Source organism: Drosophila eugracilis, unplaced genomic scaffold, assembly GCF_018153835.1.
Source record: "Drosophila eugracilis isolate 14026-0451.02 unplaced genomic scaffold, ASM1815383v1 contig_2088, whole genome shotgun sequence".
NCBI lineage: Eukaryota > Metazoa > Arthropoda > Insecta > Diptera > Drosophilidae > Drosophila > Drosophila eugracilis.
The window spans coordinates 6,357,711-6,384,319 of record NW_024572964.1 but is presented as its reverse complement, the minus strand read 5'-3'; the positions used below and the strand labels follow the sequence as shown (position 1 = coordinate 6,384,319).

Sequence of the window (26,609 nt, the reverse complement as noted above, 5' to 3'; positions counted from 1 at the left end):
AACGAGTTCGGTTTGGAAGCGATCTGAGCCACCTTCGATTCAGTGGAGTGCTTCTAGGTAATAACAAATATTTCAATAAATTGTAACACCTCTGGTTAAACGAAAAGAGCCGTTAGCTTAGGAGTAATAGGAACTCATTTGAATAAGTTGAGTTTTAAATGCTGCATTAAAAGCAACTCAAGTTAATGAACACATTTATTACTAATTATATTAAAAAAGGCATCAAAGAAAAAGAGTATATGTATAACTAACCCACCCACAAAAGGTTTAATAATAATTTACTTAAAAAGCACTTAAAAATTTAATTATTTGTTTGTAAAAGTTAATGATGTGATAAAATCCAAGTCAATATTTTTCATGTATGTATGTATAGACTCAAAACTCAAAACGTAATAACTATAAATAGTAATTAACGCCTGTATTTCTATTTTTAATTACACCCAGAGACTGTATATCGTAAATAAAACATATTTAAGCTCCTTTTGCTAAATATGACCATTCACCCATATCGGCCAGAAAGTATGCAATGATTTCAGCGAGTAGTGATCCTGGAAGCTAATCAGCCAATCCCTAACTGTTTTGATTTAATAATCTAAACGATTTACATTTAGGTATACGTTAGGTACACTTTTGCTAACACCTAACACTACCCTCCATTGAACAGAAGCACTGATCCATTCCACAACGTTCCGACGATGACTTCGAACCGGTTTTCCGTTTTGTTTTGTTCCGCTTCCACGTTTTCGAGCCGGCCGGCGAATGGGACAAACAACAAAGATCTGGAGAAGAGTTTGTAAACATGAAGTCGAGAGCAAAACAAAAATCAAAAAGATTATCGTTCTCTGAGCTAATACATATATATAAAATGACGAAGACGAGAGCAGCCGAAGACAGCCGAGAAGAGCCGAGCGATCGACTACGAAAATCCCAATTTTTGGGGTCTCGAGGAAAACTTCTCGCTGCAGTTCCATCAGTTGCTCGCGAAGAGCCATCCAGTGCGGTTGGATGAGCTCCCTCAAAGGAATACGAAAAGAATAACAGTGAAGAAAGTGACCAGCAGATAAGAAAGTGAAATACATAAGAGTGAACCGGGAAAAGAAAGAGATAGAACCGGAAGTGGTCCAAAGGAAGGACAACCGTTATCGCAGTGCGGGTGCTTGAACTCTCAGCACAATGGGGCTCAGGGTGGCCTCCATTGGAGTTCTGCTGGTGATCCTGGCGATTTCCTATTGCCAGGCAGAGCTAACGCCGCCATATTTCAATTTGGCAACGGGTAGAAAGATCTATGCCACCGCTACATGTGGCCAGGATACGGACGGACCAGAGCTCTATTGTAAATTAGTGGGAGCCAATACGGAACACGATCACATCGATTACTCAGTTATCCAGGGACAGGTAATTTCTATCGACATTCAGCAACGCCCAAAAATCTTTCCAGTATACACACAATGTCAGATGATCTTTGATTCTACACTGAGAAATACAACACAGTATTTCATAATAAATGAATATGAGAGTTCCGCCTCTAACAAATTAACAAATCTTACATTTCTAAAAAACATTTAAAACCATTGATTTAGCTGAGATTTTCCAATTTCAATATTTTTGAACAAGTAACTACATATTTTCTAAGTGTACATTGCATTTTGACTTCCCCCACATGTGTTGAACATTCGAATTGGACTCTATAAATACTCTTGACTCGATTTGGATCTTTTCATTTACTTTTTCTAACATGTGTTCTTGTCTGGCTTTTTTGTAGGTCTGCGATTATTGCGATCCCTCGGTGCCGGAGAGGAATCATCCGCCAGAGAATGCGATCGATGGTACCGAAGCCTGGTGGCAGAGTCCTCCGTTGTCCAGGGGCATGAAATTCAATGAAGTCAATTTGACCATCAATTTCGAACAGGTAAGCACCAGAGAACATAAAAGATACCAAAGGTATCCGCCTGAGAAACGCATAGGAGGGAGACAGTGGATGGATGCAACTCGTTTTCGGGTCCGAGCGATGGGATCGTAAAATTTGAAAACAATTTTAATGGGTTTTCATTTCGACGACGTCGACACAGCAAAAACTAAACGAAAAAGAAAAAATGTTGATGAGCTCGGGTATTTGTTGTTGGCTTCTTCCCCTTTAGAGTTGTGGGTTATCAGTATGTCAGCTCCTACATATATATATATATATATAATATATATATAGAGATACATATGATACTTATATATACACACACTCTTGAATGGGAAGTCTCGGCTTACAAGCTGCTTAGAAACCGACGCGGAGCATTGACTCTTTCGAGCTGCTCATTCTGATTTTTAGTATGTTTTTTTAAGCGATAACAGCGTAATATTTCTTAAGGCACCAGCATGCGACATAAACGAATTGGGAGCAGCCTGATAATCAGCTCAAGTCGCAAGAAACTAAAGCCTTATCAACTGAAATTGTTCTATAAAAAGTTGGGGGTCGGCTCGCCTACGTTGTTATCTTACTTGCAACGGAAACGAAAAAATCCACGAGGTTTCAAAGTTAATTTCGAGAATAATAGCACTAGGATTTCAACAGCTCAGCATGATCTCATTCGCATTCTGTGGGGGTTTTAATTGCACTTTTCTTAATTCACAGAATGCAAGAGAATATGAGATTCTCGCTTATATTTAGACTTCTTAACATTGTACAAACTTGCAACTCACAAACATCTCGTGAATTTGAAGAATTATGTACCGAGATCTGTATTCAGGCATTTCTGTTTATGCAAAATATCATGAACTTCCATTCCAAATGGCTAAAACTAAAGAAAACACCGAAATGTAAACAAATCAGAGTACATAACATGTGGGACCATGTGTGTACATATGTATGTACAAAGATATGACCGCATATGTGTGGATCTCCATATCTCTGAGTTCGCTTTCAATTGAAGCCAAATTAAAAAGCAAACATAAACCAAGAAAATATAAATAAACGGACAAACACTGGCCGAGTCTACTGCAGAACATTTGGAGTTAATTCCCACATAGTGATCTCATGTTTTCTGTCCCGCCTAGTCTGTGTGATTGTGTTCGTAATGTGTACACTCGACTAATAAATTTCAATGAATTTGCTTGTGCGAAATGAATTTCGTGCCTAGAGTAAGTCTCCAATTATGAAGAGAAAAGAGCAAGACGTTACGATACTAGAAATAGCAAAGGAACACAGAAAAATGCATTAAGACTTGCATCTTTAAATCTGTTACATATGGTTGAACCTTATCTTATAGGTTTACTTTTGTAATGTAATCCTAGGTATAACAGACAAATATTGCACCTTGGCATGAAAAATGTAAGCATGGGAAGTGTACATGAGAGTATTCAGGTGTACATACATATATAAGAGTAAAAAAAAAATCTATTTAAAATCTATCTATAAAATCTATTAAATTTCATACCAAATAAATGAAGAATAATTTCAGTAATAGTTTGGCCGTGTTCTACATTCTTAAAAAAGAAAATTTGTGAATGAGAAAATTCTCACTTTAACTTCTCACTTCACTTATTCAGGAATTCCATGTGGCCTATTTGTTCATTCGCATGGGCAACTCCCCACGTCCGGGACTCTGGACGCTGGAGAAGTCCACGGATTATGGCAAGACCTGGACACCTTGGCAGCACTTCTCCGATACTCCCGCCGATTGTGAGACCTACTTCGGCAAGGACACCTACAAGCCAATTACACGCGACGACGATGTCATCTGTACCACTGAATACTCAAAGATTGTGCCGCTGGAGAATGGAGAGATTCCCGTGATGCTGTTGAACGAGCGTCCCAGCTCCACTAACTACTTCAACTCAACGGTACTGCAGGAATGGACCCGTGCCACCAACGTTAGGATCCGTCTTCTCCGAACGAAGAATCTTTTGGGACATCTGATGTCCGTGGCCCGACAGGATCCCACCGTGACGCGTCGTTACTTCTACTCGATCAAGGACATCTCGATCGGAGGACGTTGCATGTGCAACGGTCATGCCGACACCTGTGATGTCAAGGACCCGAAGAGTCCAGTCCGCATACTGGCCTGTCGATGCCAACACCACACATGCGGTATCCAGTGTAACGAGTGCTGCCCAGGATTCGAGCAGAAAAAGTGGCGCCAGAACACCAATGCCCGACCATTTAATTGCGAACGTGAGTATTGAGAACTTATATTTTTCAACGGACAAATCCAAGACTGATCTAATGAAAGACTTAAAAAACTAATTTAAAATTTTCTATTACGCTTTGTGTTTTTACACAGCCTGTAACTGTCATGGTCACAGCAATGAGTGCAAGTATGATGAAGAAGTGAACCGCAAAGGACTCTCCCTAGACATTTACGGACACTACGATGGAGGTGGTGTTTGCCAGAACTGTCAGCACAACACCGTGGGAATCAACTGCAACAAGTGCAAGCCCAAGTACTATCGACCCAAGGGCAAGCACTGGAATGAGACCGATGTCTGCAGTCGTAAGTATCAGTTTAAATAATTCCAATATCAATAATCTTTATATTGATTTATCCCGCATTTAGCCTGCCAATGTGACTACTTCTTCTCCACCGGACACTGTGAGGAGGAGACCGGAAACTGTGAGTGCCGTGCTGCCTTCCAGCCGCCTAGCTGTGACTCCTGTGCATACGGATACTATGGTTACCCCAACTGTCGGGAGTGTGAGTGCAATTTGAATGGAACCAATGGGTATCATTGCGAGGCGGAGAGTGGACAACAGTGCCCGTGCAAGATCAACTTTGCGGGAGCCTACTGTAAGCAGTGCTCCGAGGGATACTACGGATTCCCCGAGTGCAAGGCCTGTGAGTGCAACAAGATCGGTTCGATGACCAATGACTGCAACGTGACCACTGGAGAGTGCAAGTGCTTGACCAATTTCGGAGGCGACAACTGCGAGCGTTGCAAGCACGGTTACTACAACTACCCCACCTGTTCATGTAAGACAATACAAACATTTGTAGTATCAGAGGGATACTGATCCCTAATCTGATCTGACCGTTATAGATTGCGACTGCGACAACCAGGGAACGGAATCGGAAATCTGTAACAAGCAATCTGGTCAGTGCATCTGCCGCGAAGGTTTCGGAGGCCCCAGGTGCGATCAGTGCTTGCCAGGATACTACAACTATCCGGACTGCAAACCCTGCAACTGCTCCAGTACAGGTAGCTCGGCGATCACTTGCGACAACACCGGCAAATGCAACTGCCTCAACAACTTCGCCGGAAAACAGTGTGCTCTTTGTACCGCTGGCTACTATAACTATCCGGACTGCCTACGTGAGTGCCCTAAGCACATAACAATATATGTTTATTAACTATTTCCAATTTATATCCACATATGTGCAGCCTGTCACTGTGACTCGCACGGATCTCAGGGAGTGTCCTGTAACTCGGACGGACAGTGTTTGTGCCAGCCGAACTTCGATGGACGGCAGTGCGATTCGTGTAAGGAAGGCTTCTATAACTTTCCCAACTGCGAGGACTGCAACTGCGATCCGGCGGGAGTAATCGACAAGTTCGCCGGATGCGGATCGGTGCCAGTGGGTGAGCTGTGCAAGTGCAAGGAACGAGTAACTGGCAGGATTTGCAATGAGTGTAAGCCTTTGTACTGGAACCTGAACATAAGCAATACAGAGGGATGCGAGATATGTGATTGTTGGACTGATGGTACTATATCTGCCTTGGATACATGTACCTCGAAGACCGGGCAGTGTCCCTGCAAGCCGCATACTCAGGGCAGACGTTGCCAGGAGTGTCGGGATGGAACCTTTGATCTAGATAGTGCCTCATTGTTTGGTTGCAAGGATTGCAGTTGCGATGTGGGCGGTTCGTGGCAGAGTGTTTGCGACAAGATAAGTGGACAGTGCAAGTGTCATCCGAGGATTACGGGTCTGGCTTGTACCCAACCCTTGACCACTCATTTCTTCCCAACCTTACATCAGTTCCAGTATGAGTACGAGGACGGTTCATTGCCTTCGAGCACAATGGTGCGCTACGATTACGATGAGGAAGCCTTCCCAGGATTCAGCAGCAAAGGCTATGTGGTTTTCAACGCCATTCAGAACGAGGTGCGCAACAATATAAACGTCTTCAAATCCTCTCTCTACCGAATTGTACTGCGCTATGTAAATCCCAATACCGAGAATGTCACCGCCACTATCTCAATCACATCGGACAATCCTCTGGAGGTAGATCAGCAGTAAGTATTTCTACAGCCATATTTATTATTTCGATTATGACTAAAATGTCCTTATTTTACAGCGTCAAGGTTCTGCTGCAACCCACTTTGGAGCCACAGTTTGTGACCGTTGCTGGTCCGCTGGGCGTTAAACCCTCGGCCATTGTTTTGGATCCGGGTCGTTATGTCTTCACCACAAAGGCCAACAAAAACGTGATGCTGGATTACTTTGTTCTCCTGCCCGCTGCTTACTACGAAGCTGGAATTTTAACACGCCAAATATCGAATCCCTGTGAACTGGGCAACATGGAGCTATGCCGCCACTATAAATATGCCTCTGTGGATGGCTTCGAACCGGCAGGAACTCCATTTGTCATTGGAGCCAACGCTAAGCCAACAAATCCCGTCGAGGTGTACATGGATCCCGAGCACCTTCAGATTGTGAGCCACGTGGGTGACATTCCTGTGCTGACCCAATCGCAAAAGGAGCTAAACTATATAGTTGGGGTGCCACGCAGTGGGCGATATATCTTCGTGATTGATTATATCAGCGATAGGGACTTCCCCAATAGTTACTATATCAACTTGAAGCTGAAAAACAATCCAGACTCGGAGACATCCGTGCTGTTATACCCTTGCTTATACTCCACAATCTGCAGAACTTCTGTTAACGAGGACGGTTTGGAGAAGGCCTTTTATATCAACAAAGAGGATCTACAGCCAGTTACAATCTATGTGAGTTCTACTATTTAACTTTATCGTAAAACTAAACTAATCTTCTTTATATATTTCAGGCCGACTTCGAAGATGAATCCCGTGTGCCCATTATTTCGGTGACTGCCATTCCCGTCGAGGAATGGTCCATTGACTACATCAACCCCAGTCCAGTCTGTGTGATTCACAATCAGCAGTGCGCAACTCCCAAATTCCGTTCAGTTCCCGATTCCAAGAAGATCGAATTTGAAACCGATCATGAAGATCGTATTGCCACAAACAAGCCTCCATATGCCTCGCTCGATGAACGTGTTAAGCTGGTTCATTTGGATAGTCAAAGTGAATCAACCATAGTGATTGAGTGAGTTATAGATATATATTGATTAAGTTAATGTGGGTTCCATATCATAAACAATTTCTTACAGATCAAAGGTTGAATCAGCCAAACCAAATCTGTTTGTAATCCTTGTCAAGTACTACCAGCCGAACCATCCCAAATACCAGGTGTACTACACCTTGACGGCTGGCAAAAATCAGTATGACGGAAAGTTCGATATTCAGCACTGCCCGTCGAGCTCCGGATGCCGAGGCGTTATTCGTCCCGCCGGAGAGGGTTCGTTCGAGATTGACGATGAGTTCAAGTTCACAATTACGGTGAGACTTAAAGGAAATCCATTTATAAAAACAAAATATAAACTTTAAACATATTTCAGACCGATCGATCACAGAGTGTTTGGCTGGACTACTTGGTTGTGGTGCCATTGAAGCAGTACAATGATGATCTGCTGGTTGAGGAGACCTTCGATCAGACCAAGGAGTTCATTCAGAACTGCGGACACGACCACTTCCACATTACCCACAATGCCACTGACTTCTGCAAGAAGTCCGTTTTCTCTTTGACCGCCGACTATAACAGTGGAGCACTGCCGTGCAATTGCGACTACGCCGGATCCACGAGCTTTGAGTGTCATCCGTTTGGTGGTCAGTGCCAGTGCAAGCCGAATGTAATTGAACGCACATGCGGAGCCTGCCGGAGTAGGTACTACGGATTCCCTGACTGCAAGCCCTGTGAGTGTCCAAGTAGCGCTATGTGTGAACCTTCCACCGGAGAGTGCATGTGTCCACCCAATGTCATTGGGGATTTGTGCGAGAAGTGCGCTCCTAACACTTACGGATTCCATCAGGTGAGTTAGTAAACTAAGTCTTTATTGAATTTCATTGAAAACCAAATTACCAATAATAACCACCAGGTCATTGGCTGCGAAGAGTGTGGATGCAATCCAATGGGCATCGCCAATGGAAATACCCAGTGCGACCTGTTCAACGGAACCTGCGAGTGCCGTGAAAACATTGAAGGCAGGGCGTGTGATGTGTGCTCCCATGGATACTTCAATTTCCCGCACTGCGAACAGTGCACTTGCCACAAACCCGGAACAGAACTTGAGGTGTGCGACAAGATCGATGGCACCTGCTTCTGCAAAAAGAATGTGGTTGGAAGAGATTGTGACCAGTGTGTGGATGGAACGTACAACCTACAGGAATCTAACCCAGAGGGTTGCACTACTTGCTTCTGTTTTGGCAAGACTTCACGATGTGACAGTGCCTATCTTCGGGTATACAATGTGAGTCTTCTAAAGCACATTACCATCAGTACTCCAGAATTCCGTGAGGAGAGCATCAAGTTCGAAATGTGGCCAGTGCCGGCTGAGGAGATTCTTGTGAATGAGACCACGCTGAAGGCGGACTTTACGTTGCGAGAGGTGAACGATGAACGACCAGCTTACTTCGGAGTCCTGGACTATCTGCTTAACCAGAATAATCATATCTCTGCTTACGGCGGAGACTTGGCCTACACTCTACACTTCACCTCTGGCTTTGACGGCAAATACATTGTCGCTCCGGATGTCATTCTATTCAGCGAACACAATGTCCTGGTGCACCAAAGCTATGAGCAGCCTAACAGAAATGAGCCTTTCACCAATCGCATTAAAATAGTGGAATCCAATTTCCAAACAGTTTCCGGAAAACCAGTTTCACGAGCTGATTTCATGATGGTTCTTCGGGATCTGAAACTGATCTTTATCAGGGCCAACTATTGGGAACAGACCTTGGTGACCCATTTGGAAGATGTGTACCTAACCCTAGCCGATGAAGATGCAGATGGTACTGGTGAATATCAGTTCCTGGCTGTAGAGCGTTGCTCCTGCCCGCCTGGTTACTCCGGACACTCGTGCGAGGATTGCGCGCCGGGCTACTACCGAGATCCTAGCGGACCCTATGGTGGTTACTGCATTCCTTGCGAATGCAATGGACATTCCGAGACCTGCGACTGTGCTACTGGAATCTGTACGAATTGTCTGCATGGAACTCAGGGCGAGCACTGTGAACAGTGTGTGTCTGGATATTATGGAAACGCCACGAATGGATCACCTGGTGATTGCATGATCTGCGCCTGCCCACTTCCCTTTGACTCGAACAACTTTGCCACCAGTTGCGAAATCTCCGAGAGCGGAAACGAAATCCATTGTGAATGCAAGCCAGGATATACAGGACCTCGTTGCGAATCGTGTGCTAATGGTTTCTACGGACAGCCTGAAAATTTGGGAGAGGTGTGCAAGCCATGCGAATGCTCCGGAAACATCAATCCAGAGGATCAAGGATCTTGTGACACACGAACTGGTGAATGCTTGCGCTGCTTGAATAACACCTTCGGAGCTGCCTGTAATCTGTGTGCTCCTGGCTTCTATGGCGATGCTATTAAACTGAAGAACTGCCAGAACTGTGACTGCGATGATTTGGGCACCCAAGAATGTGATCCTCATGTAGGCATCTGCACCTGTCATGAGAATGTTATTGGCGAGCGTTGCGACCAATGCAAGCCAGATCATTATGGATTTGAGTCAGGTGTTGGATGTCGAGCTTGTGATTGCGGTGCCGCATCCAATTCAACGCAGTGTGATGCGCACACTGGTCATTGTGCCTGCAAGGCTGGAGTTACAGGACGTCAGTGCGATCGATGTGCTGTGGATCACTGGAAATACGATAAGGATGGGTGCACACCGTGCAATTGCAACCAAGGCTACTCACGAGGATTCGGCTGTAATCCCAACACGGGCAAATGCCAGTGCCTGCCAGGAGTCATTGGAGATAGGTAACTATTACTGCAAGTCCGGAATTTCTAGATTCTAGGTTTTGAAACAATTTTTTCTCTATTTCAGGTGCGACGCCTGTCCAAATCGCTGGGTGTTGATTAAAGACGAAGGCTGTCAGGAGTGCAACAACTGTCACCACGCTCTTTTGGATGTCACCGATCGAATGCGCTATCAGATCGATAGTGTCCTGGATGATTTTAATAGCGTTACTCTAGCCTTCTTCACCAGTCAGAAATTGAACTACTACGACCAGCTTGCCGATGAACTAGAGCCAAAGGTTAAACTTTTGGATCCCAACAGCGTAGACCTGAGTCCGTTTAAAAAGGCCAACAGTGAACTAGAATCGGATTCCAAGTCCTATGCCAAACAAGTTAACCAGACTCTGGCCAATGCCTTAGATATCCGCGACCGATCTAGCACAACTTTGGGTAATATCACAGTTGCCTATGATGAGTCTATTAAGAGTGCTGACCAGGCCAAGGAAGCTATCTCCGCGGTAGAGGCTCTTTCTAAGAATCTTGAGGCTGCAGCGAGCACAAAAATTGATGCAGCTTTGGAGCAAGCTCAACATATTTTGGGAGAAATCAACGGCACCAGTATCGAACTTACACCCAATGAACAAGTCCTGGAAAAGGCCAGAAAACTGTACGAGGAAGTTAACACCCTAGTGTCGCCCATCAAGGAGCAAAACAAGACTCTAATAGCACTAAAGAATGATATCGGAGAATTAAGCGACCATTTAGAGGATCTTTTTAACTGGAGCGAGGAATCTCAGGCCAAGTCCGCCGATGTTGAGCGCAGAAATGTGGCTAACCAGAAGGCGTTTGACAACTCCAAATTCGACACCGTTTCGGAGCAAAAGGAACAGGCGGAGAAAAACATCAATGATGCCACAAATTTCCTATTCAACGGTGATCTCACTCTTAGCCAAATCAACCAGAAGCTGGATAGCTTAAAAGATGCTTTACATGAGCTCAATTCGGTAAACAAAAATGTTGACGAGGAACTCCCATTGAGGGAAGACGAGCACACGGAGGCAGATAAACTGACCGATAAAGCGGAACAAAAGGCGGCTGAGTTGTCCGCCAAGGCGCAGGATTTGGCTGCCCAGTACACGGATATGACAGCTAGTGCGGAGCCGGCTATCAAGGCAGCCTCTGCCTACTCGGGAATCGTGGAGGCCGTGGACGCTGCCCAGAAATTCAGCCAGGATGCAGTCGCTGCTGCTGGCAATGCCACCGATAAGACGGATGGAATTGAAGAAAGAGCTCAGCTTGCCGACACGGAATCTACAGATCTTCTTCAGAGAGCCCGTCAGTCCCTACAGAAAGTTCAAGATATTTTAGAGCCACGACTCAATGGATCAGCTGGCAAGGTCCAGAAGATCTCTGCAGTAAATACCGCCACCGATCAACAACTCAAGGATATTAACAATCTGATCGATCAACTGCCAGCTGAAACCCAAAGGGATTTGTGGAAGAACTCGAATGCCAATGCCAGTGATGCTCTCGAGATCCTTAAGAACGTTCTAGAAATACTCGAGCCAGTTAGTGCTCAAACGCCAAAGGAACTTGAAAAAGCACAAAACATTAATAGGGACTTAGATCTGACCAACAAGGACATCTCGCAGGCTAACAAACAATTGGACGACGTTGAAGGATCCGTCTCGAAATTGAACGAACTAGCCGAGGATATTGAGGCACAGCAGCAGCAAGTGGCCACTCAGACCCTGCAGTTGGGTCAGGAAATCGAAAACTTAAGGGCCCAGGTGGAGGAAGCTCGTCAGTTGGCCAACAGCATCAAGGTGGGCGTTAAATTTAAGCCAAGCACGATTCTTGAATTGAAGACACCGGAAAAGACCAAGCTTCTGGCCACTCGCACCAATCTATCGACCTACTTCCGCACCACCGAGCCATCCGGATTCCTCTTATATCTGGGAAATGACAATAAGACCGCTCAGAAGAACAACGACTTTGTGGCCGTGGAGATTGTAAATGGCTATCCCATTCTCACCATAGATTTGGGCAATGGTCCGGAGAGAATCACAAGCAATAAGTACGTGGCAGATGGACAGTGGTATCAGGCTGTGGTGGATCGTATGGGTCCTAATGCTAAGCTCACGATTAGAGAAGAACTACCCAGCGGAGAGGTGGTCGAGCACAGCACGCCTGGTTATCTCGAGGGATCTCAGAATATACTTCATGTTGATAAGAACAGTCGCCTATTTGTGGGCGGTTATCCGGGTATTTCTGAATTCAATGCTCCACCAGACTTGACCAGTAACTCCTTCACCGGCGACATTGAGGATCTGAAGATCGGCGACGAGAGCGTGGGACTATGGAACTTTGTTTATGGCGACGATAATCAGGATGGCGCTCGCGAAAGGGATGTTCTGCTCGAGAAGAAGAAGCCAGTTACGGGTCTACGGTTCAAGGGTAATGGATACGTCCAGCTAAACGCCACCTCGAATTTCAAGACTCGCTCCAGCATACAGTTTAGCTTTAAGGCGGACAAGGATACCTCCAATGGTCTGCTCTTCTTCTACGGAAGGGATAAGCACTACATGAGCATCGAGATGATCGATGGTGCCATCTTCTTTAACATTAGTTTGGGTACAGGTGGAGGTGTTCAGTCCGGCAGCCAGGATCGATACAATGACAACCAATGGCACAAGGTTCAGGCAGAACGAGAAAATAGAAATGGCCTACTCAAAGTGGACGACATTGTTATTTCTCGGACAAATGCTCCATTGGAAGCAGATCTGGAGTTGCCCAAGTTGAGAAGATTGTACTTCGGTGGTCATCCGAGACGTCTGAATAACACGATTAGTTTGCAGCCCAACTTTGACGGTTGTATCGACAATGTGGTGATCAATCAAGGAGTTATTGATCTAACGGAATATGTAGCTGGTAGCGGAGTAGAGGAAGGCTGTCCGGCGAAATTCTCCACCGTGTTGTCATATGCGCCGCATGAATATGGTTTCCTAAGGATGGACAAGATCTCCGCAGATAACAATCTGCATGTGGTGCTTCGCTTTAAGACCAGCCAACCAAATGGCGTTCTCTTCTATGCCGCCAATCATGACCAGAGCTCCAATATTGGACTCAGCCTGCAAGATGGTTTATTGAAACTTAACAGCATGGGCAATCAGTTGGTGATCGAAGATCGTCTGCTGAATGATGGCGAGGATCATGTGGTTACGGTGCAGCATACCCAGGGTGAGCTTCGACTCTCAGTCGACGACACGGAGAACAAGAGGTGCGTTAAAATATTGAGTATTATTATACGATATACTTTCTTGTTTTTATATAATACTTAACTATATTTTTCATATATCCACAGACTTGGATCACCAGAACCCCTGATCCTGGAGGGTGGCGATATCTTCTTTGCTGGCTTGCCGGACAACTATCGAACGCCCAGAAATGCATTGGCCTCTTTAGCCTACTTTGTTGGCTGCATTAGCGATGTCACAGTGAATGAAGAAATCGTAAATTTCGCCAACAGCGCTGAGAAGAAGAACGGCAATATCAACAGCTGTCCACCGCATGTACTAGGTAAGGCTTTAGTTATCCCTTGAAAAACAAGCTAAAACTTCTTCATTCGTTTACAGCCTATGAGCCAAGTCTGGTGCCTAGCTACTATCCTAGTGGAGATAATGAAGTTGAGGCTGCATGGCCAAACCCCGATTCACTGCCCCCACTCAAACCAGATATTGAAGCTACAGTACCACCCACCACGCCCACCACGACAACATCTACAACTTCGACGACCACCACAACAACCACTACGACAACAACAACGACAACGACCACGACACAATCACCGATAACCGAAGCAGATGAAAAGGACCAGGAGCCCAAAGTATGGCAAAAGCCACTAACTACACGGCCACCCGCTAAGCTAAATCTTCCCAGTGATGAGCGCTGCAAGTTGCCAGAGAAACCCAACTTCGATGTGGACTTTGCAGAGGCTGGATACCGTTTCTATGGACTACGGGAGCAACGTCTCCAGATCAACTCACTGCCAGTGAAGCTGCGTCGTCACCATGACATAGGCATCTCCTTCCGAACGGAGCGACCCAACGGGCTGCTCATCTTCGCTGAAGGTAAGCAAGGCGAGCATTTCATAGCCGTGTATCTCCTGGACGGTCGGGTGACTTACGAACTCCGCGTGGGAAATTTGCTACAGGCAAAGATCACCAGTGAGAAGGAGCTGAATGATGGCTCCTGGCACACAGTTGAAGTGCTGCGAACTCAACGCAAGGTTAGCTTGCTCATAGACAAGTTAGAGCAACCCGGATCCTTGGAGCTGAATACGGAGCGAAATGCCCCAGGACTGGCAGTCGAGTTGCCCATTTACTTGGGTGGGGTTACCAAGTTCCTAGAGCCAGAGGTCAAGAATCTCACTGACTTCGACACAGAGGTACCCTTCTTCAATGGCTGCCTTAAGAACATCAAGTTCGACGCTATAGATCTGGAGACGCCGCCAGAGGAATTTGGAGTTGTTCCGTGCTCCGAACAGGTCGAACGCGGATTGTTCTTCAACAACCAGAAGGCTTACGTAAAGATCTTCGATCACTTCGATGTCGGCTCTGAGATGAAAATCAGCTTTGATTTCCGGCCGAGGGATCCCAACGGTCTGCTCTTCTCCGTACACGGCAAGAACTCGTATGCAATCCTCGAGTTGGTTGATAACACCTTGTTCTTCACCGTTAAGACCGATCTAAAGAACATCGTTTCCACAAACTACAAGCTGCCCAATAATGAAAGCTTCTGCGATGGCAAGACACGCAACGTTCAGGCCATCAAATCCAAGTTTGTGATCAATATAGCTGTGGACTTTATAAGCTCTAACCCAGGCGTAGGCAACGAAGGATCAGTAATCACAAAGACAAACCGTCCGTTATTCCTGGGTGGTCATTTGGCCTTCCAGAGAGCACCAGGCATTAAGACCAAGAAGAGCTTTAAGGGCTGCATCAGCAAGGTTGAGGTCAATCAAAAGATGATCAAAATTACGCCCGACAAAGTCTTTGGCGACATATGGCAGGGTTACTGCCCCCTCAACTAATAAAGAATTTCGGAACAATTCAAGGACCTATGATTTAACATGACAAAGACTACGAAAAACTGCCAGGAAAAATCTAAAGTTGCCGACCACTGCTAATCAACGGACAACGATCTATGAAATTATAAACGAACAAAATCGACAGGTCATGGAAAAGTCATGGGACTTCAAAAATATTGAACTCTCATCAAAGATGCCTGTCGTATATAATATAAACCAAACTGTGTGCCAATCTATCGCCGCCATATACATAAATGTAATTTGTATGCTTTTATCCTTTTAAAAAACTCCTTATAAGTCAATCATTGAATATGTATCTTCTTCAAAGCAATAAAGATTATCATTTTAACAAAATTAAAAACATTTTAGTTAAAGTTTCAAGATGCTTCAAGATTTAAAACAACCAAGTTTGTTCAATATTTTATTTACATTACATACATCTTGTACAAATCGTAAAAAACAGAAATTTCCTAATTGTGTACAAATGTTTAGCTTTTATACGTTTTGGGACATTTTTTTGGTTTCCATTTCATTTCAGTGTTAACGTAACATTCGAAAAATAAGTTAACCAGGCCAAAAATTTGGCCTCTTGTTGGTCAATTTGGGGCTGACCTTAAATACCGTACAAGGTAACCAGACGCTCGGCCAGAGTTTGCGGAAATTGCCCCACGTAACAACGCCAGTTTTCTTCTCCCACTTGGGTCTTGAAGCCGTGGAGAATCTAAATAATATCAGAGAGTATATCAGTGAGATAAGAAATAATGTACTTGCAGTGATTATCTTACTTTTTGAATCATCTGATGCAGATCCTGTGGGGGATTAACCCACGAGGCGATGGCATCGCAGAAAAATATAAAATCGGGCACTACGCCAGCTGGATTCACCGTGATCATGTGGCACATTCCACGGAAGGCCGAGTCCTTCTCATCATTATCTCGTATGTGCCGCAACGACGTGCACCTGCATTTTTGGAGAGAGTGTTAAGATGATGTTTTAACAAATGGTAATTTAAAAAGGCAAGCATCTACGAAAGTTTAGAAGCTAGTTTGAAATCCAACACCATTTAGTTGAAAGCCGTGTTCAAATAATGTGTGATGAGTTGTTAGAGATTTATATGGAAATGATGGATGTGCTTAAGGTTTCAGTGTTCAAGCGAAATTTAAGGTATGGCTCGGGATATCCGGGATATAAGGCAGTAGAAAGAAAGAATAAGCTAGTTAAATATAAAACGTATTACACACCACTGTCGTACAAATTCGGGCAAATAAGGAGCCACTTCAACTGGGCACACATAACCTAGACGACCGATTGTTATTGCTAAAAAACAGAAGAAATAAGTATAAATAAATCAAATAAACAAACCAATATCACACGTAGTTCGATTTATTTGCTTAACTGGAATTGAATATCGATTGCGATTCTCGGCTATCTATATCTATGCATGTTGTATGGGAATGAGGACTGATTTCGTTTCGTTGCTGCTCATGCAACAAGTAATACAACTTAAAACAGAAACAATGTCTGGAACATCCACATACACGCATACATTCAGAATCATATATATACAAACAAATCGCATATTCTTAATTCTTAGACAGCTGAGAAGATTTGAAGGAAGTGGATCAGTCCAAACAGCTTACCTGTATTCTCCAGCAGAGTCTTGGGCGTGTTCGGGCGGTTGATAATGACGAAAAGGTCGCTAAGTACGAGGCGAATGTACTGCTTGGTCTCCTCACCTTAAAACATAAATAAAAACTTATAGTTATATATATACCCAGTATCTAAGTTCGTTCTACTCACCCAATTTCATGCAAATCTCGCCTATAGCCCAGGTGGCATTGTTGCACACTGAAATAAAGTCGGCGTTCAGGTTTTGCCCCAATATGGGAAAGAATTCGGCCATGAAGGGATGCACGTGAGGGAAACAGGCCTTAGTCAGATCACCCAGCAATGCAAACGAGGATTGGCGAACCTAAAAGTTCGGATTTTAATGGTAAATTCAATTAATAAAGCTAGGTTGTTGGATACATACTTCCGGAAGAACGTCTTGCATGCATTGGTAGAGCAGATGCATAATGTTGCTATTGGCCACCAGTGTCTCAATGTGGCGGTCCAAGCCCTCAGCTAGGCCAGATAGCAGATCTAGGGCAACAATCATACGCTCCTTGTCGGGATGGTCGTACGTTTGGTTTTGTTTGCACAGCTTAGAAAGATTTCAGTTGATTAAAACATTCACGACTTCAGAATTTCGCAATTTCCTTACCATTTCCTGGTTGATGGTCTGTTCAATAAGGGATATGCACCTGCGATAAACCGGGTCGCAGTAAGGCAAGAAACCAGACTGCAAGGCAGTGGCGATGCTCGACAGGCACTCCAACAAGGGGAATAAGTCTTTGTCATCATCCTTAAGCAGATTCCATTTGTCGATCAGCGGAGGCATGAGAATATCAATATACTGCGGCTTATTCAGATGATGACCCACGGAATCCGCCAATGTACCAACAGCATCATACAGAATCAACAGATTCTTGTGCTGGTACTTGGAGAAGGCAAACACCAGAGTCTTCAGAATGTACTCTAGATAAGGCACCAGTTCTGTGCAGGCCTCTTCCTCCAGAGTGGCAAAAGCAGAGCATGCCGCCTCCTGAACGCGTTTATTTGAGTCCAGAATGCGCTTTAGCAACTCCTCCATCAACGGCTTCAAGTACTGGTCGTGCGGTTGGTTGACCACCCAATTGGCGTAGCGTGAAAGCGTCCAGCATGTGATAGAGCGGACCAGGGCTTTCTTGTCGGACAGACAGCTAATCAGGTAGGGAATTAGTTCTGGCAAGTGCTGTATCATGCCCTGCATGCAGCCTTCGGCGATGGCTCCCAAAGCCAGCACACCGCTCTCCCTTATCGCCCATTTTTGATGAAACAGCGTTTCCTTTAAAATAGGCAGCACGACAGGCAAGCAATCCTCATGGAAAACATTGGCAAGCATGTCAAGGGTGGAGGCACTGCACTTTCGCAGGTTCCATTCTGATAGAGAGCTGAAGTCGTCCAAGCCAGCATTAAAATCTTCGTCATCATCCTCGCCTGCAGATACTGCTCCCGCTTCTTCAGTACCCTTCATCTTGTGTACACGGGACATGTGGAAACGAGGGCGGATGTCCTCCTTTCGATCGGGTATCATGTAGTCTTCTTCCACGTTGTCGTTTAGAAGAACAATATCAGCCTCAGAGTACCGCATGCCACGCACAAGAACAGGAGCTAAATGGGGTAAGAAGGGAGCAAGGACCTCCTTGCAGATGCTTTTATCCACCAGCGATAGCCAGAATTCAGTGGCCTGCAAGGCAATAAGCTCGTCAGAGTCCTGGGTGCGCAGCAACATGTACTACAATGGAAAAATAATTAAGATTTTATTATGATAAGGGTTTCTTTTTATACTGCTTACCTCAATGATCTGCGACATGTGCGGCATAAGGCGGTCCATGTGGACCTCCAGCAGCATAACCATCCCGTGGCAGACATTCTTGCGCACATTGTTGTCGTCATCCGAGGTCAAGTGAAAGAGGTTTTCAATAAAGCTATCTAAGTTCAGTATAAGGGCCTGTGGTCTGTTAATGATGAACTGGTTGATGCACGCAATGGCGTGGGATCGAATCTTGGGACTACTGTGCCTGAAATACTGCAGGAACTTGGGAATCATAACATTTAATGGGCTGTTGAGCACTGCAGAGTCCAGGATTTCAGCGGAGTCCTCGCAGATTTTTTGCAGCGCGCTAAAAGCTCCTTCGCAAACGTTCAAGTCCTGGGAGTCTAGCATTTCGCAGAGAGAGGGCAACAGTTGAGGCCAGTGTTGCAGACCGCCATTACTGGCGATGGTGGTAATCAGGATGCCCACTGTAGCACGAATCAAGGGAGTTGAGTCACCCACCCCCTGTAGGCACTCGTGTTTGATATACTCAATGATCTCCGGCCGCAAGTGGCTGCCAACAAGGTTTTTTTTAAGGATTAACCCGCTAATCGATCGCGTAATCTTGTCGTTAGACTTCAACTTAGTCAGTACATAGATGAGATAGAGGTTGAAGTCCGGATACAAATTGAACTCCTCGAGTTTCTGTGGAGCACTTCGAATGCAGATTGTCAAAGCGTAGAGGCTTCATTACATACCGTTTGCACAGCAAGCTGCTTTTCAGTGTGTGGTGACTGCGAGTCCTTGAGTACCGCAAGAAGCTGCTGAAGACCCTCTTCCAGTGGTTGCCATGTCATTTTGCTGCCGCTGCGAGAGTTGTCTGGATTTAGTGTAAAATTGTAAAGTTGAGTTATTGTCCTTGTCAGAGGGAGCTACTAGAATAATTGGGAGTGACACTTTGTTCTGGGCCACCTTTAGATTATTTTTTAAGTATATTTCTTGAAACCTGTAATTTTTATACTTACACAATTGTTAAAAATAAAAAGATTTTTGTTGATGGTAATGTTACACATACATATTTATTCATATATATACTTTTCAATTTACACAAATCTTGATAGTTGAATTTTGAAGTGGAGTTCGGCTTAAACAAATTATTAAACTCCAGAGAAATAATCTCCAGATTGCTAGTATGCTGAACTCATATAGCAAGATCTAGGGATTATACATACATGTATAAGCATATTTTTCATAATACATAATTTTAATTTGTATACATATATATAGGCGCGTATATATATTCAATTTCGTTAGACATTTGCAGACCTTTAAATAACCGAGTTAGTGACAGTGGATTTAAATTTAAAGGATATACATGATATAAACCTATAAGAGCTGTGTGCTTGATGATCTGTAAGTGTTGTAAGTGGTGTGTGAAGAGTTAGAATTAAAACAAAATTAACTAGGATTTGTCTTGATTTAATTAAAGAAACAACAAAGGTGAGAGATTGTTTGTGTAGAGGACTAAAAACAGTTGGTATGTTTACTCATGGTTTTAATTACATACTCAAGATAATAATGTAATAAATAAGAAATTAAAATTCCCTAATGCTGCACAATCTTTTTTCTTTTTTTAATTTCCTTATTTTGTTACGTTTTGTTTTCAATTAATTGTTTTCCCTAACTTGACCTAACATTTAGTTTATTTTTAAGTTCCCTACTCTGTTTTTATTTTTTGGTTGGCCCTATCATAGTGAAAAATAATAATAATATTTAGAACAAAAACCTATTCTGCATAAAATCTATAAATATATTTTATATAGTTGTATATATGTGGTGTGTATATGTTCAATGGTGTGTGTATGCATGTGTGTGTGTATATGTAGTTGTAGTGTTGCTTCAGTTTTTTTTCTGCTTAAACGCTAATCACTAAGATCACCCGAGAGAGATACAAACGCACGCGAACGCGACCGGATTCCGCGATGAATCCGGATTAAGGTACAACGAAATCACGATTTTTCATTTTAGTTTAGTTCAAGTTTTAGCATTTGCTTCACTTCGCTTTAGTTAGACCGTATTATTATTATCATGTATTGCGATTATTATTTGGGACTCGGGGGCGAAAGTCCCATATTGTTAGTTTTTAAATTTATTGAGTTTAACGCGACGCGAACGAACGACCGAAGTTACTTTATTATCACACGTTCCCCCATTTTTGAAACGAATTTATAAAAAAAAAAAAATAGAAACAAACGTAAATACGGTTTGCATAATTACATAATACTATTACTTAGATTTACTTGTTTATCTTCCTGCATCATAATCTTTCTTTTTGTTTTGTGTTTTGACTGAGTTTGGTTTTCCCTAGTTTTATATTTCGTATTTTTTTAGTTGTTCCGCGACAATTTCAAAGACTTTTGTTTCCATTTAGTAGTACACTTTACACCTAATCGTATAATTGTAAAAAAATTGCTCTGTACAAAAGTTCTAAATTATAAAGGATACGCAAAACACGAGCCCTATAAAAATTATAAAAGAGTTTGAAGAAAATAATAATAGTTAATTAATTACACTTGTCCCTATACAAAAAAAATTATATAATAATACTTTAAAAAGTGATCAGTCAATGGTTGCTTTTGTATTCAGTTAAAGGATCGCACAAAAATAAATAAGATACTCAACGAAATCCTAATCTCAATTTTATATATTTTTTCCCTATTTGCTTTTCTATTCTCACAATCCGTAAAAAAACACCTAATTTTGTATAGCATATGAATATCATGTAGTGTATAAGTAAATTTGTATCAGTAACAGTTGCAATATTATCGTTATCCTTGTATTATTTTCTTTCTTTTTTTCATTTTTCAATTTTCATTACCCGACGAGATACCACGAACGACGATTACGATTACGAACGAACGAGCGACGAAATTACGCGAACGCGAAACCGTATAAACCCGAAACGCGACGATTTTTCTTCGATTCTTTTTAAATATTTATTATTATTATTTAAGTGCTGAAAGTGTTGGGTTCTCCTGTGAAATTCAATTCGGCTGTTGATGAATGCTTTCTATGGTTTTGAACGGAGTTGAACATCAGTCTTTATTTGATTTGTAACATTTTCTTCAGCTGAAGCTTTTCGTATGCAAGGGCATTTGAATCCATTTTATTTCCATTTCCTTTCTTCGGATTTCACAATAGGCCTAACACTTTCATCTTTTAACGATTTTTTTAGTTAGTTAATTACCGCGACACGAACCCGCAATATCATTTAGTTTCGACGATTTTCTTTACGTTTTTTTATTACCTATGAGAAACACTATTTTCGGTTTTGGCGTGGGGCTGAATGTATTGGAGGTTTGGGCATGTCTACTATAGCACTGACTCCGGTTAAGTACGGCCGGAACACATATTTTTCTTCTAATTCCTACTGAGTTTTCTGCATAATAATGACATTTTATATTTGCTCTAAGCGGACAGACTAAAGAGGCTCTACAGATCTAAGATCCTCTAATTTGATTTCGAATATATGTGATTCTTCTCTATTAGTTTTATAGATATATGTATGTGGTTAACTCCGGTTATGCAGTTGCTTTTATGTGAATTTGCTGTTTCTTTTCGATTTCTAAAATATTAGATTTCAATGTTAACGTAACATTCGAACTGCATCGAATCGGATTACTTAAGGAGGCTAAAGATTAAGACGACACGCTTACTACGCATACTTGTACATAATTGTCTAGTTAAGATGTTGCTGATTGGCTTTCTAGCGGGTGCAGGTGGGCGTATTACAACTTGTCTGGCTCTAGATGTTATACATTGTGGCCAGGCGCTCAGCTAGAGTTGGCGGGAATTGCTCCACAAAACGGCGCCAGTTTTCTTCTCCCACTTGGGTCTTGAAGCCGTGAAGAATCTAAACAATATCAGGAAGTATATCAGTGAGATAAGATATAATGTACTTGCAGTGATTATCTTACTTTTTGAATCATCTGATGCAGATCCTGTGGGGGATTAACCCACGAGGCGATGGCATCGCAGAAGAATATAAAATCGGGCACTACGCCAGCTGGATTCACCGTGATCATGTGGCACATTCCACGGAAGGCCGAGTCCTTCTCATCATTATCTCGTATGTGCCGCAACGACGTGCACCTGCATTTTTGTAGAGAGTGTTAAGATGATGTTTTAACAAATGGTAATTTAAAAAGGCAAGCATCTACACAAATTTAGAAGCTAGTTTGAAATCCAACACCATTTAGTTGAAAGCCGTGTTCAAATAATGTGTGATGAGTTGTTAGAGATTTATATGGAAATGATGTATGTGCTTAAGGTTTCAGTGTTCAAGCGAAATTTAAGGTATGGATCGGGATATCCGGGATATAAGGCAGTAGAAAGAAAGAATAAGCTAGTTAAATATAAAACGTATTACACACCACTGTCGTACAAATTCGGGCAAATAAGGAGCCACTTCAACTGGGCACACATAACCTAGACGACCGATTGTTATTGCTAAAAAACAGAAGAAATAAGTATAAATAAATCAAATAAACAAACCAATATCACACGTAGTTCGATTTATTTGCTTAACTGGAATTGAATATCGATTGCGATTCTCGGCTATCTATATCTATGCATGTTGTATGGGAATGAGGACTGATTTCGTTTCGTTGCTGCTCATGCAACAAGTAATACAACTTAAAACAGAAACAATGTCTGGAACATCCACATACACGCATACATTCAGAATCATATATATACAAACAAATCGCATATTCTTAATTCTTAGACAGCTGAGAAGATTTGAAGGAAGTGGATCAGTCCAAACAGCTTACCTGTATTCTCCAGCAGAGTCTTGGGCGTGTTCGGGCGGTTGATAATGACGAAAAGGTCGCTAAGTACGAGGCGAATGTACTGCTTGGTCTCCTCACCTTAAAACATAAATAAAAACTTATAGTTATATATACACCGACTCTCTAAGTTCGTTCTACTCACCCAATTTCATGCAAATCTCGCCTATAGCCCAGGTGGCATTGTTGCACACTGAAATAAAGTCGGCGTTCAGGTTTTGCCCCAATATGGGAAAGAATTCGGCCATGAAGGGATGCACGTGAGGGAAACAGGCCTTAGTCAGATCACCCAGCAATGCAAACGAGGATTGGCGAACCTAAAAGTTCGGATTTTAATGGTAAATTCAATTAATAAAGCTCGGTTGTGGGATACATACTTCCGGAAGAACGTCTTGCATGCACTGGTAGAGCAGATGCATAATGTTGCTATTGGCCACCAGTGTCTCAATGTGGCGGTCCAAACCCTCAGCTAGGCCAGATAGCAGATCTAGGGCAACAATCATACGCTCCTTGTCAGGATGGTCGTACGTTTGGTTTTGTTTGCACAGCTTAGAAAGATTTCAGTTGATTAAAACATTCACGACTTCAGAGTTTCGCAATTTCCTTACCATTTCCTGGTTGATGGTCTGTTCAATAAGGGATATGCACCTGCGATAAACCGGGTCGCAGTAAGGCAAGAAACCAGACTGCAAGGCAGTGGCGATGCTCGACAGGCACTCCAACAAAGGGAATAAGTCCTTGTCATCATCCTTAAGCAGATTCCATTTGTCGATCAGCGGAGGCATGAGAATATCAATATACTGCGGCTTATTCAGATGATGACCCACGGAATCCGCCAATGTACCAACAGCATCATACAGAATCAACAGATTCTTGTGCTGGTACTTGGAGAAGGCAAACACCAGAGTCTTCAGAATGTACTCTAGATAAGGCACCAGTTCTGTGCAGGCCTCTTCCTCCAGAGTGGCAAAAGCAGAACATGCCGCCTCCTGAACGCGTTTATTTGAGTCCAGAATGCGCTTTAGCAACTCCTCCATCAACGGCTTCAAGTACTGGTCGTGCGGTTGGTTGACCACCCAATTGGCGTAGCGTGAAAGCGTCCAGCATGTGATAGAGCGGACCAGGGCTTTCTTGTCGGACAGACAGCTAATCAGGTAGGGAATTAGTTCTGGCAAGTGCTGTATCATGCCCTGCATGCAGCCTTCGGCGATGGCTCCCAAAGCCAGCACACCGCTCTCCTTTATCACCCATTCTTGGTGGAAAAGCGTTTCTTTTAAGATGGGAAGCACGACAGGCAAGCAATCCTCACGGAAAACATTGGCTAGCACGTCGAGAGCGGCCGCACTGCACTTGCGCAGATTCCATTCTGATAGAGAGCTATCATCGTCCAAGCCATCGTCAAAATCTTCGTCATCATCCTCGCCTGCTGCTACAGCTCCCGCTTCTTGAGTACCCTTGATTGTATGTGCGCGGGACTTGTGAAAGCGTGGGCGAATGTCCTCTTCTCGGTCGGGCACCATGTCATCCTCTTCCACATTGCCCTTTAGAAGAATAATATCGACCTCTGAGTAACGCATTCCACGTACCAGAACAGGAGCTAACTGGGATAAAAAGGGAGCAAGCACATCCTTGCAGATGCTTTGCTCCGCCAGAGATAACCAGAACTCAGATGCCTCCAGGGCCACACCCTCATCGGAATCTTGTGTGCGCAGCAACATGTACTACAAAGGGTAAATAATTATAATTTATACTGTGATGAATTTTTTTTTTTCTTTGTAAGACTTTTTACCTCAATGATCTGCGACATGTGAGGCATAAGGCGGTCCATGCGGACCTCCAGTAGCATGACCAATCCGTGACAAACATTCTTGCGCACCTCGTGGTCCTCGTCCGAGGACAAGTGAAAGAGGTTTTCAATGAAGCTGTCTATGTTTAACATAAGGGCCTGTGATCTGTTAATGATGAACTGGTTGATGCAGGCAATGGCGTGGGACCTAATCTTGGGACTACTGTGCTTGAAATACTGCAGGAACTTGGGAATCATAACGTTTAGTGGCCTGTTGAGCGCTGCCGAGTCTAAGATTTCAGCGGAGTCCTCGCAAATTTTTTGCAGCGCGCTAAAAGCTCCTTCGCAAACGTTGTAGTCCTGGGAGTCCAGCATTTCGCAGAGAGAGGGCAACAGTTGAGGCCAGTTATGCAGGCCGCCATTACTGGCGATGGTGGTGATCAGAATGCCCACTGTAGCACGAATCAACGGCGATGAGTCACCCACCGCCTGTAGGCACTCGTGTTTAATGTACTCCACGATCTCCGGCTGTAGATTGCTGCCGTGCATGCGAATGTTGTTCTTGACGATCAGACCACTCAGCGAGCGCGTTGGCTCGTCTTCTGTCTTTAGTTTAGTCAACACATAGATGAGATAGTTGTTAAAGTCTGGATAGAGATTGAATTCCTCCAGTTTCTGTAAGTAAGGTCAGAAAAAGTGTTGATGGTTTTGAAGTGGTTAAAAAATGAATTCTCACCATCTGTACAGCAATCTGAGTGGCTGTGTCTGGTGACTGCGACTCCTTGAGGATCGCTATGATCTGCTGCAGACCTTCTGCCTGAGGTTCCCACGTCATTTTGCTGCTGCGAAGTGAGATTGGATGGTTTTTAGTTTTGAATAGTATATTAGAAATTAGGGTTAATGCCCTAGCAAGGGGTAGCAACTGGGGGAGAAAGAGAGCGAGAGAGACACTCAGTTCGAGGCCACTTACGCACACCACCGCATTTCCACCCACACCCGCGCACGGACATCTGCTATTGTGAAATATACGTGTTCCGTCCGTTTTCCCTTGGCACATAATGGGTTAGCGACGGACGGCATGAGATGAAAGCCGTCCCCTCAGGGATCGTGCGATTCCCTGCTCAGAGTCCCAGACAGAAAAAAAAACCCGAACAGAACCCGCCTACCTCCGCCATATTCCGTGAACCTCCGCGAACTCTTGAAAAACGCATTTTCGGAAAAAGTAGTGCATTGCCCGTAATTCCCGTACTTACCTTTAGGTGTTGGCTATGCTTTAAAATTAATTTGGTTGGAATTATCGTGAGTTTTTCTAGAAATTCTCTCTTTTTTCACCTTTTCTTTGCACAATTAGCAGTTCTGTACAGTGTGACCGAGTATGAGCGAGGGTGTATGCCAATCGGCTATTAGAGATGGAAGAGTGTCGTCACATCAGTTCTTCAATTTACTTAAT

General features: G+C 43.6%; 3 protein-coding genes across 4 annotated transcripts; 1 reads left to right on the top strand and 2 right to left on the bottom strand.

Annotated features, from left to right (window-relative positions):
• The first annotated feature begins 975 nt into the window (after window positions 1-975).
• On the top strand, window positions 976-15,490 carry LOC108107910 (laminin subunit alpha). Its single transcript, XM_017215726.1, has 15 exons — window positions 976-1,395; window positions 1,763-1,909; window positions 3,535-4,159; window positions 4,269-4,478; window positions 4,542-4,955; window positions 5,023-5,295; window positions 5,365-6,217; window positions 6,280-6,931; window positions 6,991-7,271; window positions 7,336-7,564; window positions 7,624-8,094; window positions 8,161-10,061; window positions 10,129-13,320; window positions 13,405-13,619; window positions 13,676-15,490. Exons 1-15 carry the CDS (start codon window positions 1,174-1,176, stop codon window positions 15,130-15,132), a joined length of 11,142 nt encoding a protein of 3,713 aa, XP_017071215.1. The 5' UTR covers window positions 976-1,173; the 3' UTR covers window positions 15,133-15,490.
• A 47-nt stretch (window positions 15,491-15,537) lies between these two features.
• LOC108107533 (transportin-1-like) lies at window positions 15,538-19,398 on the bottom strand. The gene is made up of 9 exons (XM_041817890.1): window positions 19,285-19,398; window positions 18,566-19,231; window positions 17,393-18,505; window positions 17,162-17,332; window positions 16,930-17,101; window positions 16,770-16,865; window positions 16,371-16,446; window positions 15,915-16,089; window positions 15,538-15,850 (listed from the first exon to the last, which is right to left on the bottom strand). Exons 1-9 carry the CDS (start codon window positions 19,381-19,383, stop codon window positions 15,743-15,745), a joined length of 2,676 nt encoding a protein of 891 aa, XP_041673824.1. The 5' UTR covers window positions 19,384-19,398; the 3' UTR covers window positions 15,538-15,742.
• A 188-nt stretch (window positions 19,399-19,586) lies between these two features.
• On the bottom strand, window positions 19,587-26,558 carry LOC108107532 (transportin-1). 2 transcript variants are annotated; one of them, XM_041817901.1, is made up of 10 exons: window positions 26,413-26,558; window positions 25,896-26,001; window positions 25,163-25,834; window positions 23,982-25,094; window positions 23,751-23,921; window positions 23,519-23,690; window positions 23,359-23,454; window positions 22,960-23,035; window positions 22,504-22,678; window positions 19,587-22,439 (listed from the first exon to the last, which is right to left on the bottom strand). In XM_041817901.1, the coding sequence occupies exons 2-10, from the start codon at window positions 25,992-25,994 to the stop codon at window positions 22,332-22,334; spliced, it is 2,682 nt and encodes an 893-aa protein (XP_041673835.1). In that variant the 5' UTR covers window positions 25,995-26,001; window positions 26,413-26,558; the 3' UTR covers window positions 19,587-22,331. The 2 variants fall into 2 exon arrangements, with proteins under 2 accessions (XP_041673835.1, XP_041673836.1); XM_041817902.1 differs by having other exon boundaries at window positions 25,896-25,998.
• Between the last annotated feature and the right edge of the window lie 51 nt (window positions 26,559-26,609).

Coding starts and splice junctions, on each gene's coding strand:
- LOC108107910 (XM_017215726.1), top strand. CDS start 1,174: ATGGGGCTCAGGGTGGCCTCCATTGGAGTTCTGCTGGTGATCCTGGCG. Junction 4,956..5,022: donor CAACTACCCCACCTGTTCAT/GTAAGACAATAC, acceptor TGACCGTTATAG/ATTGCGACTGCGACAACCAG. Junction 7,272..7,335: donor GAATCAACCATAGTGATTGA/GTGAGTTATAGA, acceptor AATTTCTTACAG/ATCAAAGGTTGAATCAGCCA.
- LOC108107533 (XM_041817890.1), bottom strand. CDS start 19,383: ATGACATGGCAACCACTGGAAGAGGGTCTTCAGCAGCTTCTTGCGGTA. Junction 16,866..16,929: donor CGAGATTTGCATGAAATTGG/GTGAGTAGAACG, acceptor TTATGTTTTAAG/GTGAGGAGACCAAGCAGTAC. Junction 15,851..15,914: donor TGCATCAGATGATTCAAAAA/GTAAGATAATCA, acceptor GATATTATTTAG/ATTCTCCACGGCTTCAAGAC.
- LOC108107532 (XM_041817901.1), bottom strand. CDS start 25,994: ATGACGTGGGAACCTCAGGCAGAAGGTCTGCAGCAGATCATAGCGATC. Junction 23,455..23,518: donor CGAGATTTGCATGAAATTGG/GTGAGTAGAACG, acceptor TTATGTTTTAAG/GTGAGGAGACCAAGCAGTAC. Junction 22,440..22,503: donor TGCATCAGATGATTCAAAAA/GTAAGATAATCA, acceptor GATATTGTTTAG/ATTCTTCACGGCTTCAAGAC.